Source organism: Scyliorhinus torazame, chromosome 22 (genome assembly GCF_047496885.1).
Source record: "Scyliorhinus torazame isolate Kashiwa2021f chromosome 22, sScyTor2.1, whole genome shotgun sequence".
Taxonomy (NCBI): Eukaryota; Metazoa; Chordata; class Chondrichthyes; order Carcharhiniformes; family Scyliorhinidae; genus Scyliorhinus; species Scyliorhinus torazame.
The window spans coordinates 43,228,926-43,243,353 of NC_092728.1; the positions used below are offsets into that span (position 1 = coordinate 43,228,926).

The following is a 14,428-nucleotide window of genomic DNA, read 5'->3' on the forward strand; positions in this document are numbered from 1 at the left end:
AGTACCTCGGTCTCACCCTCTGTCCCTAAAGAATGCTTTGTCAGTGCCGCAGGATTGTCTCCGAGGTAAGGGCAAGTTCAGGACTGTACCTGAACATCTCAGGTACACACAGGAGCAAGGCTCAGTCAGCATCTGAGCAGCATAGTGACAAGTGTATGCTTTTACTAAAAGTCCAAGTTGAAACCGTATATGGCCAGTTCTTGGACAGGATTGTGGGGGTATTTCTGATATTTCAGGTTTCATTGTATTTGTTACCTAAAAGTGACACAGGTATGACTACAGAGAGAGAGACAATACTGATTGTCAGATTTATGTCTCGCTGGTAATAAGAGATCAGGCAGATAGCCTGCAGCTGAGCACCTGTATAGGATCATAGAAACCCCACAGCGCAGAAGGGGGCCATTCAGCCCATCGAGTCTGCACGACCCTCCAAAAGAGCACCGTACCTAGGCCCACTCCCCCACCCCATCCCTGTGACTCTGTAACTCTGCGCATTAATCTGGGCCAATCCGCCTAACCTGCACATCTTTGGACTGCGGGAGGAAACCGGAGCACCCGGAGGAAACCGGAGCTGATACGGGGAGAAAGTGCAGACGCCATTCAGTCACACAAGGCTGGAATTGAACCCTGGTCCCTGGCGCTGTGAGGCAGCAGTGCTAACTGCTGTGCCATCCTGTGTACACACATGTTGGTACATGCTGCAGATACATGTGTTAATACGTGCAGACGGTGATTGTATTCAGCTTGTACGTGTGTGTAAATCATGTACAATTAGATAACTCATTACACAGTGCATCAGCCTTCAGGAGGCTCACTCCGACTATCAGTACAGCTTCCTGAAGGAATTGAAAAGAATATTCCACAGAACGTGAGCAGATCTGAGTGGGTGGGAGAATCCAGAAATAGCATCAAACTGCGCAAATATCCAACCAAACTGAGCTAGGCAAGTCTACAGGAAAATGTGGAACAGATCTTCACCGATTCAGCCTGGGCTGGTGAGGGGCTGCTGTAAGACATGGAACCGGATCTTCACCAATTCAGGCTGGGCTGGTGAAGGGGCTGCTGTAAGACATGGAGCAGGATCTTCACCGCTTCAGGCTGGGCTGGTGAGGGGCTGCTGTAAGACATGGAGCAGGATCTTCACCGATTCAGCCTGGGCTGGTGAGGGGCTGCTGTAAGACATGGAACCGGATCTTCACCAATTCAGGCTGAGCTGGTGAGGGGCTGCTGTAAAATGTGGAACAAGTGGCTAAACAAGAATCACTCTGTAGTATTTGTCCAATACTGCAGAGAATTAATGCCAGTTTATGCCTCTGTTTCTCAGAAGCACAGTTTAGTTACAAGAAGGATATTGTTGTCCCATATATGTACCAATGTGGAGCAAGTCAGGGGGTTGTGTTGATTCCTGCAGTATAAGAGTCTGGCACAGAGAGAGTTAATGTGGGACTAAGAACAGCACTGCCCATACAATGATGTAAGAGAGCACATGACCCAGAATTAGGGTAAGTGTGGGGTTGAGCAGAGACATAAATGATTAATAATCTTTATTGTCTCAAGTATGCTTACATCAAGACAGCATTAAGTTACTGTGAAAAGCCCCTGGTCGCCACACTCCGGCGCCTGTTCGGGTACCCAGAGGGAGAATTCAGAATGTCCAATTCACCTAACAGCACGTCTTTCGGGACTTGTGGGAGGAAACCGGAGCACCCGGAGTAAATCCACGCACACACGGGGAGAACCTGAAGACTCCACACAGACAGTGACCCAAGCCGGGAATCGGACCTGGGACCCTGGCACTAGTGAAGCAATAGTGCTAACCACTGTGCTATTGTGCTGCCCATAAAGGCCTAAACAGGGAGACAGCTCCTTGCTGTATATTTATATATAGATATAAGCAGTTAATAAAGACTTGCTATTAACGTACAGAAGACAGTGAAGACTATAATAGATACGTTCTGTAACCCCAACACCGTCCAACAACCTGTTTGCTCAGACACACTGAGACAAACTCTCTCTGTGACAGTGACCATTATTTACAGTCAAACGGCAAGATAGCTCAGAAGACAACAAGCTTCCCCCCTCCTCCCTGCTGCCAAGGAGCTCAGTACCAGAAACACAAATTAATATTAACAAAAAGAAATACCTGGCATTTCAAAAGAACCACAGTGATTTTTGTGTAGGCAAACATGGCACTTCACTGACTGTAAAGTGCTTTGGAGCCCGTTGAGGCACTTCACAAATCTCTCTCTCTCTTACCTGAGTCAGCCGTGGGTAACACTCACATTTCTGTGTCAGACAACTGGAGCTTCCAGCTCAGCCTCACAGACATCAGCACATAATTCAATGCTGACCTGTCAGAGTTGCTGCCTTTACAGATGAAGTAGTAAAACCAAGGCCCCGTCTCCCCCCTCAGGTGCATGCGAAACATACATAGTTACATGGATACATAAAAGATAGGAGCAGGAGGAGGCCTTCTGGCCCTTCGAGCCTGCACAGCCATTTATCACGATCATGGCTGATCATCCAACTCAATAGCCTAATCCTGCTTTCTTCCCATAGCCTTTGATCCCTTCTCCCCAAGTGCTATATCTGTCCGCCTCTTGAATATATTCAAAGTTTTAGCATCAACTACTTCCTGTGGTAATGAATTCCACAGGCTCACCACTCTTTGTGTGAAGAAATGTCTCCTCATCTCTGACCAAAATGGCTTACCCTGAATCCTCAGATCCCTCGTTCTGGACACACCCATCATTGGTAACCTTCCCTGCATCTACCCTGTCTAGTCCTGTAAGTCTCTATGAGATCCCCCCCTCATTCTTCTGAACTCCAGCGAGAACAATGCCAACCTAGTCAATCTCTCCTCATATAACAGTCCCGCCATCCCTGGAATCAGCCTGGGAAACCTTCGCTGCACTCCCTCGAGAGAAAGAACATCCTTCCTCGGAGAAGGAGATCAAAACTGCACACGATACTCCAAGTGTGGCCTCACCAAGGCCCTGTATAATAATTGCAGCAACACATCCCTGCTTCTGTACTCAAAACCTCTCGCAATGAAGGCCAACATACCATTTGCCTTCTTTACTGCCTGCTGCACCTGTAAGAAGTACAGGGGAGCTCTCCCTATACTTATATCCTTATATAGCCAATATTTATCCTTAGACCTTCTCCTCCAGCTACCAGGCCCTAGCAGGGTACCAGTGACCATGGGCCAATCCAGTGGAAGTCCATGGTATTTGGCAAAGTACTGCAGAGGCTTACCATTGCCTTGTGCAATGCCTTAACCATTAGGACTAAAACAGGTTATCTGGTCATTAAAGCATTGTCTTTTATGGGATCTTGCTGTGCACAAAGGTGGCTGCATTTCCTATGTCATAGCAGTAACTATTCTTCAATCGTACGTCATTGGCTGTAACATACTCTGTGACATGTTGAAATGGTGGGAAACTTTATCTGAATGGAATTTCTCGCTCCCTTCATTCCAGTTAATAATAATAATACTAGAATCTTTACTGTCACAAGTAGGCTTACATTAACACTGCAATGAAGTTACTGTGAAAAGCCCCTAGTCGCCACATTCCGGCGCCTGTTCGGGTACACAGAGGGAGAATTTGCTCTATGAGGGAGGAATGTTGAAAATCCGAGACTGGGAGAACTCCGTTGCCCACCGTTGGTGCTTGTAAAGATGCACTTTCACAGAATTCATTATGTGAACACAAAACGCATTTATTAATAAGAATTGTACAGCAGACTCATGGCGGTAGCCAGCTCCCAAATGTCTCTGCCTGGGAGCCTCTCTCACCATGGGGCCGATTCCACACTCGATTGGTCACGCTGGCCACCCGACCCTTACTCTGTTGTGTTGTCCTTGAAGGGACAATCACCACAATGCTGCCAAGATTTTGTAACATCCATCAGTACACAGGTTTGATGGTTAGTGAAGGGCTTGGCGATGTGCATCTGACTGCACGCAACATCACTGCTTCATGGAATTGAGTGGACTCAAACTGCACAGCCAAGTCAGGATCTGCTGGAAGTCACACGGAGCAATAAAGTGCCAGGCAGTCTCTGCAGAGAGTGATCCAGCAGGGGAAGGGTTAATCAGAGAGGAGAATTCTTCCCGACTGCTCCTCGAGACCGATGATAAAATATTTTTTCTTGAATGGACAAAACATAGCCTAAATATCCAGAAAATATCCACATAAAGAAAAAGGACGGTATTATTTTTAGATGCCAGCTATTAGGAGTGCCTATTGCAGTTTTAGGGTGTAAACTATGAAATAGGATCATATTTTCTGCATTGAAAGCTCAACATGTGCATTAATGCCCCTGTGTTAACTGACCCGATCTGAATAGGATTTTACCCAAACACACCACCCTTTCAGGATATGCTCATATTATACTCTCACCCATCTGCAATCCTCCGAATATTAACTTCAGCGAAAACCTCTTTTCCAGATGTCCATGGCCATTGCTGACCGAACCTGGTAACACCTTGATTTTTAAATTTCATATCCATCCTCCCGAACTCTCTCCTCCAACTCCTACAACCCTCCAAAGGTTATCGGTCTTCAGGTACCAAGAACGATCTCAGGAATTCCTTCCCAAAACCTCTCTGCCACCCTCTCTCTCTCTCTTCTCTCTCCCTCTCTCTCTTTCTCGTTCTTCCTTTAAGCTCCATGGCTTTTAGTTTACTGTCCTGATGACTCTTTCAATGATTCAGCGTCAATATTTATTTGTCTAATATTTCCCTGGGTCCTCTCGACATCTACATAACTGAAAGTTGTTTTAACACCCCACCCGCCCTTGCACATCCCACACATCAGCAAGGTCACTGTTCAACTTCACTGCGCACCCCTCAGTCACTATGTCACTTATACCTTTATCCTCCAGGTATGTGTGACCCAGCCCTCGTATGATTTCTCCAGGGGTGGCTGCCCATTCTCAACTCCCCCCACTTTCCCCAAATCTCCCTCCACCCCACCCCCCCAATTCCGACACATTCAAAGCCCAGCTGGCCCACACTAATGCCGCCTCCTTCATCACCCTAATCCTCGGTGATAACCCGCAGAGTGCAGATACCCCTAAATCTCCATCCTCAATAAACCACCCAAACATCCATCCCCAATAAGCCCCCAAAACACCATCCCCAATAAACCCCCTCAAACCTCAATCCCCAATAAACCCCCCCAAACCTCCAACCCCAATAAACCCCCTCAAACCACCATCCCCAATAAACTCCCTCAAACCTCAACCCCCAGTAAACCCCCTCAAACCTCGATCCCCAGTAAACCCCCTCAAACCTCAATCCCCAATAAACCCCCCCAAACCTCCAACCCCAATAAACCCCCCCAAACCTCCATCCCCAATAAACTCCCTCAAACCTCAACCCCCAGTAAACCCCCTCAAACCTCGATCCCCAGTAAACCCCCTTAAACCTCCAACCCCAATAAACCCCCTCAAACCTCCATTCCAATAAACCCCCTCAAACCACCAACCCCAGTAAACCCCCTCAAACCTCGATCCCCAGTAAACCCCCATAAACCTCCAACCCCAATAAACCCCCCCCAAACCTCCAACCCCAATAAACCCCCTCAAACCACCATCCCCAATAAACTCCCTCAAACCTCAACCCCCAGTAAACCCCCTCAAACCTCGATCCCCAGTAAACCCCCTCAAACCTCCAACACCAGTAAACCCCCTCAAACCTCCATTCCAATAAACCCCCTCAAAACACCAACCCCAGTAAACCCCCTCAAACCTCGATCCCCAGTAAACCCCCTTAAACCTCCAACCCCAATAAACCCCCTCAAACCTCCATCCCAATAAACCCCCTCAAACCACCAACCCCAATGAACCCCCTCAAACCTCCATCCCCAGTAAACCCCCTCAAACCTCCATCCCCAGTAAACCCCCTCAAATCGCCATCCCCAATAAATACCCTCAAACCTCCATCCCCAATAAACCCCCTCCAACCTCCATCCCCAATAAACCCCTCAAACCTCCATCCCCAGTAAACCCCCTCAAACCGCCATCCCCAATAAATCCCCTCAAACCTCCATCCCCAATAAACCCCCTCAAACCACCATCCCCAATAACCCCCCCAAACCCCATCCCCAATAACCCACTCAAACCCCCATCCCCAATAACCCCCCCAAACCTCTATCCCCAATAAACCCCCAAACCCCCATCTCCAATAAACCCCCATCCCCAATAACCCCACTAAACCTCCATCCCTAATAACCCACCGAAACTCAATGCCCAATAAACCCCCAAACCCTCCAACACCAATAAACCCCTAAATCCCCATCCCCAATAAACCCCCCAAACGCCAATCCCCAATAAACCCCCAAACACCCATGCTCAATAAACCCCCGCAATAAACCCCATCCCCAATAAACCCCCATCCCCAATAAACGCCCCAAACCCCCATCCTCAATAAACCCCTCAAACCTCCATCCCCAAAGCCCCCTCAAACCTCCATCCCTAATAAGCACCCCAAACCTCCATCCCCAATAAACCCCACAAACCCCCTCCCAAATAAATCCCCAAAACCACCATCCCCAATAAACCCCCTCAAACCTCCATCCCCAATAACCCCCTCAAACCCCCATCCCCAATAACCCCCTCAAACCCCCATCCCCAATAAACCCCTCAAACCCCCAACCCCAATAAACCCCCCAAACCCTCATCCCCAATAAACCCCACAAACCCCCATGCCCAATAACCCCCTGAAACCTCCATCCCCAATAACCCACCCAAACCCCATCCCCAATAACTCCTCAAACCCCCATCCCCAATAACCCCCCAAACTTCTATCCCCAATAAACCCCCAAACCCCCATCCCCAATAAACCCCCGTCACCAATAACCCCACTAAACCTCCATCCCTAATAACCCACCGAAACACAATGGCCAATAAGCCCCCAAACCCTCCAACACCAATAAACCCCTAAACCCCCATCCCCAATAAACCCCCCAAACACCCATCCCCAATAAACCCCCAAACACCCATGCCCAATAAAACCCCCAATAAACCCCATCCCTAATAAACCCCCATCCCCAATAAACCCCCCAAACCCCAATCCTCAATAAACCCCTCAAACCTCCATCCCCAAAGCCCCCTCATACCTCCATCCCTAATAAGCAGCCCAAACCCCCATCCCCAATAATCCCCCCAAACCCCCATCGCCAATAAACCCCCGTCACCAATAACCCCACTAATCCTCCATCCCTAATAACCCACAGAAACTCAATGCCCAATAAACCCCCAAACCCTCCAACACCAATAAACCCCTAAACCCCAATCCCCAATAAACCCCCCAAATGCCCATCCCCAATAAACCCCCAAACACCCATGCCCAATAAACCCCCCCAATAAACCCCATCCCCAATAAACGCCCATCACCAATAAACCCCCCAAACCCCCATCCTCAATAAACCCCTCAAACCTCCATCCCCAAAGCCCCCTCAAACCTCCATCCCAATAAGCAGCCCAAACCCCCATCCCCAATAAACCCCACAAACCCCCTCCCAAATAAACACCCTAAAACCTCCATCCCGAATAAACCCCCAAAACCACCATCCCCAATAAACCCCCTCAAACCTCCATCATCAATAACCCCCCCAAGCTCCCATCCCCAATAAACCCCCTCAAACCTCCATTCCCAATAAACCCCCAAACCCCAATAAATCCCCCAAACCTCCATCCCCAATAACCCCCCCAAACCTCCATCCCCAATAGCCCCCTCAAAGCCCCATCCCCAATAAACCCCACAGACCTCCAACCTCAATAAACCCCACAAACCCCCTCCCAAATAAAGACCCTCAAACCTCCATCCACCTCCATCCCCAATAAATCCCCGAAACCTCCATCCCAAATAAACCCCCTCAAACCCCCATCCCCAATAACCCCCCAAACCTCTATCCCCAATAATCCCCACAGACCTCCATCCCCAATAAAAATCCCCAAACTCCATCCCCAATAAACCCCCCAAAGCTCCCATCCCCAATAAACCCCCTAAACTCCCATCCCCAATAAACCCCCCATCCCCAATAAACTCCCAAACCTCCATCCCCAATAAACCCCCCAAACCGCCATCCCAATTAAACCCCCAAAACCGCAATCCCCAATAAACCCCCCAAACCTCCATCCCCAATAAACCCCCAAACCCCAATAACCCCCTAATCTTCCCTCCCCAATAACCCACAAAAACTTCATCCCCAATAACCCCCATCCCCAATAAACCCCCAAACCCCCATCCCCAATAAACCCCCCCAAACCTCCACCCCAATAAACCCCCCAAACCCCCATCCCAATAAACCCCCAATCCCCCATCCCCAATAAACCCCCAAACATCCATCCCCAATAAACCCCCAAAACCTCCATCCCCAATAAACCCCCTCAAACCCCCATCCCCAATAAACCCCACAGACCTCCATCCCCAATAAAAATCCCAAAACTCCATCCCCAATAAACCCCCCAAACCCCCATCCCCAATAAACCCCCTCAAACCTCCATCCCCAATAACCCCCCAAAGCTCCCATCCCCAATAAACCCCCTCAAACCTCCATCCCCAATAAACCCCCAAACCTCCATCCCCAATAACCCCTTCAAACCCCCATCCCCAATAGCCCCCTCAAACCCCCAACCCCAATAAACCCCCCAAAACCCCCATCCCCAATAAACCCCCAAACTCCCATCCCCAATAAACCCCCCAAACCCCCATCCCCAATAAACCCCCCAAACCTCCATCCCCAATAAACTCCTCAAACCCCAATAACCCCCCAAACCTCCATCCCCAATAAACCCCCAAACCCCAATAACCCCCCAAACCTCCCTCCCTAATAACCCCCCAATGTTAATCCCCAATAGCCCCCTACACCCCATCCCCAATAAGCTCCCCAAACCCCCATTCCCAATAAACCCCCAAAACCCTCATCCCCAATAAACCCCCTAAACTCCCATCGCCAATAAACCCCCCATCCCCAATAAACTCCCAAACCTCCATCCCCAATAAACCCCCCAAACCTCCATCCCAATTAAACCCCCAAAACCGCAATCCCCAATAAACCCCAATAACCCCCCAAACCTCCATCCCCAATAAACCCCCAAACCCCAATAACCCCCTAATCTTCCCTCCCCAATAACCGACAAAACCCTCATCCCAAATAACCCCCTATACCCCCATCCCCAATAAACCCCCAAACCCCCACCCCCAATAAACCCCCATCCCCAATAAAACCCCCAAACACCCATCCCCAATAAACCCCCAAACCCCCATCCCCAATAAACCCCCTAAACCCCCATCCCCAATAAACCCCCCAAATCCCCATCCCCAATAAACCCCCCAAACCTCCACCCCAAAACCCCCATTCCAATTAACCCCCCAATCCCCCATCCCCAATAAACCCCCAAACATCCATCCCCAATAAACCCCAAACCTCCATCCCCAATAAACCCCCCAATCCTCCATCCCCAATAAACCCCCGAAACCTCCATCCCAAATAAACCCCCCATCCCAAATAAACCCCCTATCCCAAATAAACCCCCAAATCCCCATCCCCAATAAACCCCCTAAATCCCCATCCCCAATAAACCCCCAAACCCCCATCCCCAATAAACCCCGCAAACCTCCATCCCCAATAAACACCCCAAACCCCCATCCCAATAAACCCCCCAAACCCACATCCCCAATAAACCCCCAAACATCCATCCCCAATAAACCCCCAAACCTCCAACCCCAATAAACCCCCCCAACCCTCCATCCCCAATAAACCCCCAAAACCTCCATCCCAAATAACCCCCCCAAACCTTCATCCCCAATAAACCCCCCAATCCTCCATCCCCAATAAACCTCCATCCCCAATAAGCAGCCCAAACCCCCATCCCAAATAAACCCCCCAAACCCCCATCGCCAATAAAGCCCCCAAATCCCCATCCCCAATAAACCTCTCAAACCTCCATCCCCAATAAACCCCTCAAACCCCATTAACCCCCCAAACCTCCATCCCCAATAAACCCCCAAAACCCAATAATACCCCAAACCTCCATCCCCAATAACCTCCTCAGACCCCCATCTCCAATAAACCCCCTAAACCCCCATCCCCAATAAACACCCCAAACCCCCAATAAACCCCCAAACCTCCATTCCCAATAACCCCCCCAAACCTCCATCGCCAATAACCCCCCAAACCTCCATCCCCAATAAATCCCCCCAAACACCCATCCCCAATAAATCCCCAAGCCTCCATCCCCAATAACCCCCCAAACCACCATCCCTAATAATCCCATCAAACCTCCATCCTTTATAACCCCCCCAAACCCCCATCCCCAATAACCTCCATCCTCAATAATCCCCCCAAACGTCCATCCCCAATGACCCGCTCAAACCCCCATCCCCAATAACCCCCTCAAACCCCCAATCCCAATAACCCCCTCAAACCCCCAATCCCAATAAACCCCCCAAAACCTCCATCCCCAATAACCCCCTAAACCCCCATCCCCAATAAACCCCCATCCCCAATAAACCCCCAAACCCCAATAACCCCCCAAACCCCCATCCCCAATAAACCCCCCAAACCCCCATCCCAATAAACCCCCCAAACCCCCAACCTCAATAAACCCCCCAAACCTCTATCCCCAATAAACCCCCCAAACCTCCATCCCCTATAAACCCCCGAAACCTCCATCCCAATAACCCCCCCAAACCTCCATCCCCAATAAACCCCCCAATCCTCCATCCCCAATAAACCCCCCAAACGTCCATCCCCAATAAGCAGCCCAAACCCCCATCCCCAATAAACCCCCCAAACCCCCATTGCCAATAAAGCCCCCAAACCCCCATCCCCAATAAACCCCTCAAACCTCCATCCCCAATAAACCCCTCAAACCCCATTAACCCCCCAAACCTCAATCCCCAATAAACCCCCAAAACCCAATAACACCCCAAACCTCCATCCCCAATAACCTCCTCAGACCCCCATCTCCAATAAACCCCCTAAACCCCCATCCCCAATAAACACCCCAAACCCCCAATAAACCCCCAAACCTCCATTCCCAATAACCCCCCCAAACCTCCATCGCCAATAACCCCCCAAACCTCCATCCCCAATAAATCCCCCCAAACACCCATCCCCAATAAATCCCCAAGCCTCCATCCCCAATAACCCCCCAAACCACCATCCCCAATAAACCCCTCAAACGCCAATAACCCCCCAAACCTCCATCCCCAATCAACCCCCCAAACCCCAATAACCCCCCAAACCTCCCTCCCCAATAACCCCCCCCAAATCCCCATCCCCAATAAACCCCCCACACCTCCATCCCCAATAAAAAACCCAAACCCTCACCCCCAATAAACCCCCTAACCTCCCATCCCCAATAAACCCCCCAAACCCCCATCCCCAATAAACCCCCCAAACCTCCATCCCAAATAAACCCCCGAAACCACATTCCCCAATAAACCCCCCAAACCCCAATAACCCCCCAAACCTCCATCCCCAATAAACCTCCAAACCCCAATAACCCCCTAATCTTCCCTCCCCAATAACCCCCCCCAAACCTTCATCCCCAATAACCCCCCAAACCTTCATCCCCAATAACCCCCCAAACCTTCATCCCCAATAATCCCCCCAACCCCCATCCCTAATAAACCCCCCAAATCTCCATCCCCAATAAACCCCCCAAACCCCAATCCCCAATAAACCCCCTAAACCCCCATAAACCTCCCAAACCCCATCCTCAATAAACCCCCCATCCCCAATAAACCCCCCCCATCCCCAATAAACCCCCCAAACCTTCAACCCACTTTCCAACAATACTCTCCCCCCCCCCTTCCCAATAAACCCCCCCCCCCATAACACCCCCCCCCATCCCCAATAACACCCCCCCAAACCTTCAACCCACTTTCCAACAATACTCTCCCCCCCCTTTACTGCTCTTTCCCCCATTGCCTGCCCCAATAGTTAATGGTCAGCAGTGGTAAACATGGTTGCTAGTTAGTGCCGAATGCTGATAAATGCTGCTGGTGATCAGCCAGCACGAATATATATTGCGAATTCGTCCAGTGTTGGTTAATAGTCAGTACTCGTTCAAAAAATAGTTAATACTCGGTGTTAGTAAGTGGTGCCGATTACCAGTTGACCCAACAAATGCTGGCAGTAAGAATTCTGTATTGGTAAATGTTGCTGCTATTCGTGAACACGCGGGTGAACGCTCAGTGCTAGTTACTGTGCTGGTTAGTGCTGAGTGTGAGTAGTTAAGGGTTACCTGGCTGCTGATGAGGTCCTCACACACTGCCAGGGCCATTTGGATGGCGTTGGGTTTGTGAGTGACGGCCGTGGCATTGAGTTGGATTTTGAAGGTTCCGTGTTTACGGTTGGCCTTTGCTACCGCCTCCCGGAAGATATTCTCCGTCTTCTTGGTGCTCAGCACCGCTCCGATGTTCACCACTTTGGGCGCCGTCTGGGATTGCACCGGGAACAGGACCATGAAGGTGAGCAGGAGCGGGAGGCGATGCTGCATCTTGTGTTTATGCAGCGGGGAGGTGCCGCTGCCTCTCGCTGTCCCCCCCTGAGGAAGGCTCGTGTGTGTGGTCCCAGCTCAGTCTGCCAGCCTGGGTCACACTGACCGGCCACACACGCAGATTCCGCTGCTGCCCCCCTCTCTCTCTGTCTCTGTGTGTGTGTGTGTGTGTGTGTGTGTCTGTCTGTCTCTCTCTCTCTCCCTGGCTTACACAGATGCTGCAATGCCGTATCCAGCTCCTGCAGCATTGGTGCTGATGTTGCAAATGTCTCTCTCATTATTGGTCCTAAATGTGTAACTCCTGATTCAGACCATCTCTGATTGGTTCCACCACCTTCAATTCCATCCTTTCAGAGCTGGTTGCTGTGGGTAATTCATCCCAGAGACGAAATTGGGAATGGAAATGCTGTAACACTGATGACCATGTTGGAGCAGAATGCTGATTTAATAGCAAAAAGTTCCCCTGACATCTCCCTCTCCACCTGTCCACACCTCCTCCTCCCGGTCTTATTACTCCCACCACCACCAACTCTTTCCCTCCATCCCACTCTCGCCCTCCCTCCATCCCATTCTCGCCCTCCCTCCATCCCATTCTCGCCCTCCCTCCATCCCACTCTCGCCCTCCCTCCATCCCACTCTCGCCCTCCCTCCATCCCACTCTCGCCCTCCCTCCATCCCACTCTCGCCCTCCCTCCATCCCACTCTCGCCCTCCCTCCATCCCACTCTCGCCCTCCCTCCATCCCACTCTCGCCCTCCCTCCATCCCACTCTCACCCTCCCTCCATCCCACTCTCGCCCTCCCTCCATCCCACTCTCGCCCTCCCTCCATCCCACTCTCGCCCTCCCTCCATCCCACTCTCGCCCTCCCTCCGTCCCACTCTCGCCCTCCCTCCGTCCCACTCTCGCCCTCCCTCCGTCCCACTCGCCCTCCCTCCGTCCCACTCTCGCCCTCCCTCCGTCCCACTCTCGCCCTCCCTCCGTCCCACTCTCGCTCCCTCCCTCCGTCCCACTCTCGCTCTCCCTCCATCCCACTCTCGCCCTCCCTCCATCTCACTCTCGCCCTCCCTCCATCCCACTCTCGCCCTCCCTCCATCCCACTCTCGCCCTCCCTCCATCCCACTCTCGCCCTCCCTCCGTCCCACTCTCGCTCCCTCCCTCCATCCCACTCTCGCCCTCCCTCCGTCTCACTCTCGCTCCCTCCCTCCGTCCCACTCTCGCTCCCTCCCTCCGTCCCACTCTCGCACCCACCCTCCGTCCCACTCTCACCCTCCCTCCGTCCCACTCTCACCCTCCCTCCGTCCCACTCTCATCCTCCCTCCACCCCACTCTCACACCCTGCATCCCACTATTGCTCCCTCGCTCCATCCAACTCTCACCCTCCCTCCGTCCCACTCACACCCTCCCTCCATCCCACTCTTGCTCCGTCCCGCGCTCGCTCCGTCCCTCCACCCCGCGCTCGCTCCGTCCCTCCATCACTCTCGCTCCCTCCCTCCATCCCACTCTCGCTCCCTCCCTCCATCCCACTCTCGCTCCCTCCCTCCATCCCACTCTCGCTCCCTCCCTCCATCCCACTCTCGCTCCCTCCCTCCCACTCTCGCACCCTCCATCCCACTCTCGCACCCTCCATCCCACTCTCGCACCCTCCATCCCACTCTCGCACCCTCCATCCCACTCTCGCTCCCTCCATCCCACTCTCGCACCCTCCATCCCACTCTCGCACCCTCCATCCCACTCTCGCACCCTCCATCCCACTCTCGCACCCTCCATCCCACTCTCGCACCCTCCATCCCACTCTCGCACCCTCCATCCCGCTCTCGCACCCTCCATCCCACTCTCGCACCCTCCATCCCGCTCTCGCACCCTCCATCCCGCTCTCCCTCCCTCCATCCCACTCTCGCACCCTCCA

General features: G+C 51.9%; 1 protein-coding gene across 5 annotated transcripts in view; it reads right to left on the bottom strand.

Moving 5' to 3' along the window:
- LOC140399046 (glutamate receptor ionotropic, NMDA 1) overlaps nucleotides 1-12,701 on the bottom strand; it is a 370,944-nt gene extending 358,243 nt beyond the window's left edge. For all 5 annotated transcript variants that reach the window (XM_072488128.1, XM_072488126.1, XM_072488127.1 and 2 more), the window contains exon 1: nucleotides 12,268-12,701. In XM_072488128.1, coding sequence (XP_072344229.1) covers nucleotides 12,268-12,522 — 255 coding nt within the window. In that variant the 5' untranslated portion in view covers nucleotides 12,523-12,701. The remainder of the gene's footprint in view (nucleotides 1-12,267) is intronic.
- Nucleotides 12,702-14,428: the final 1,727 nt, after the last annotated feature.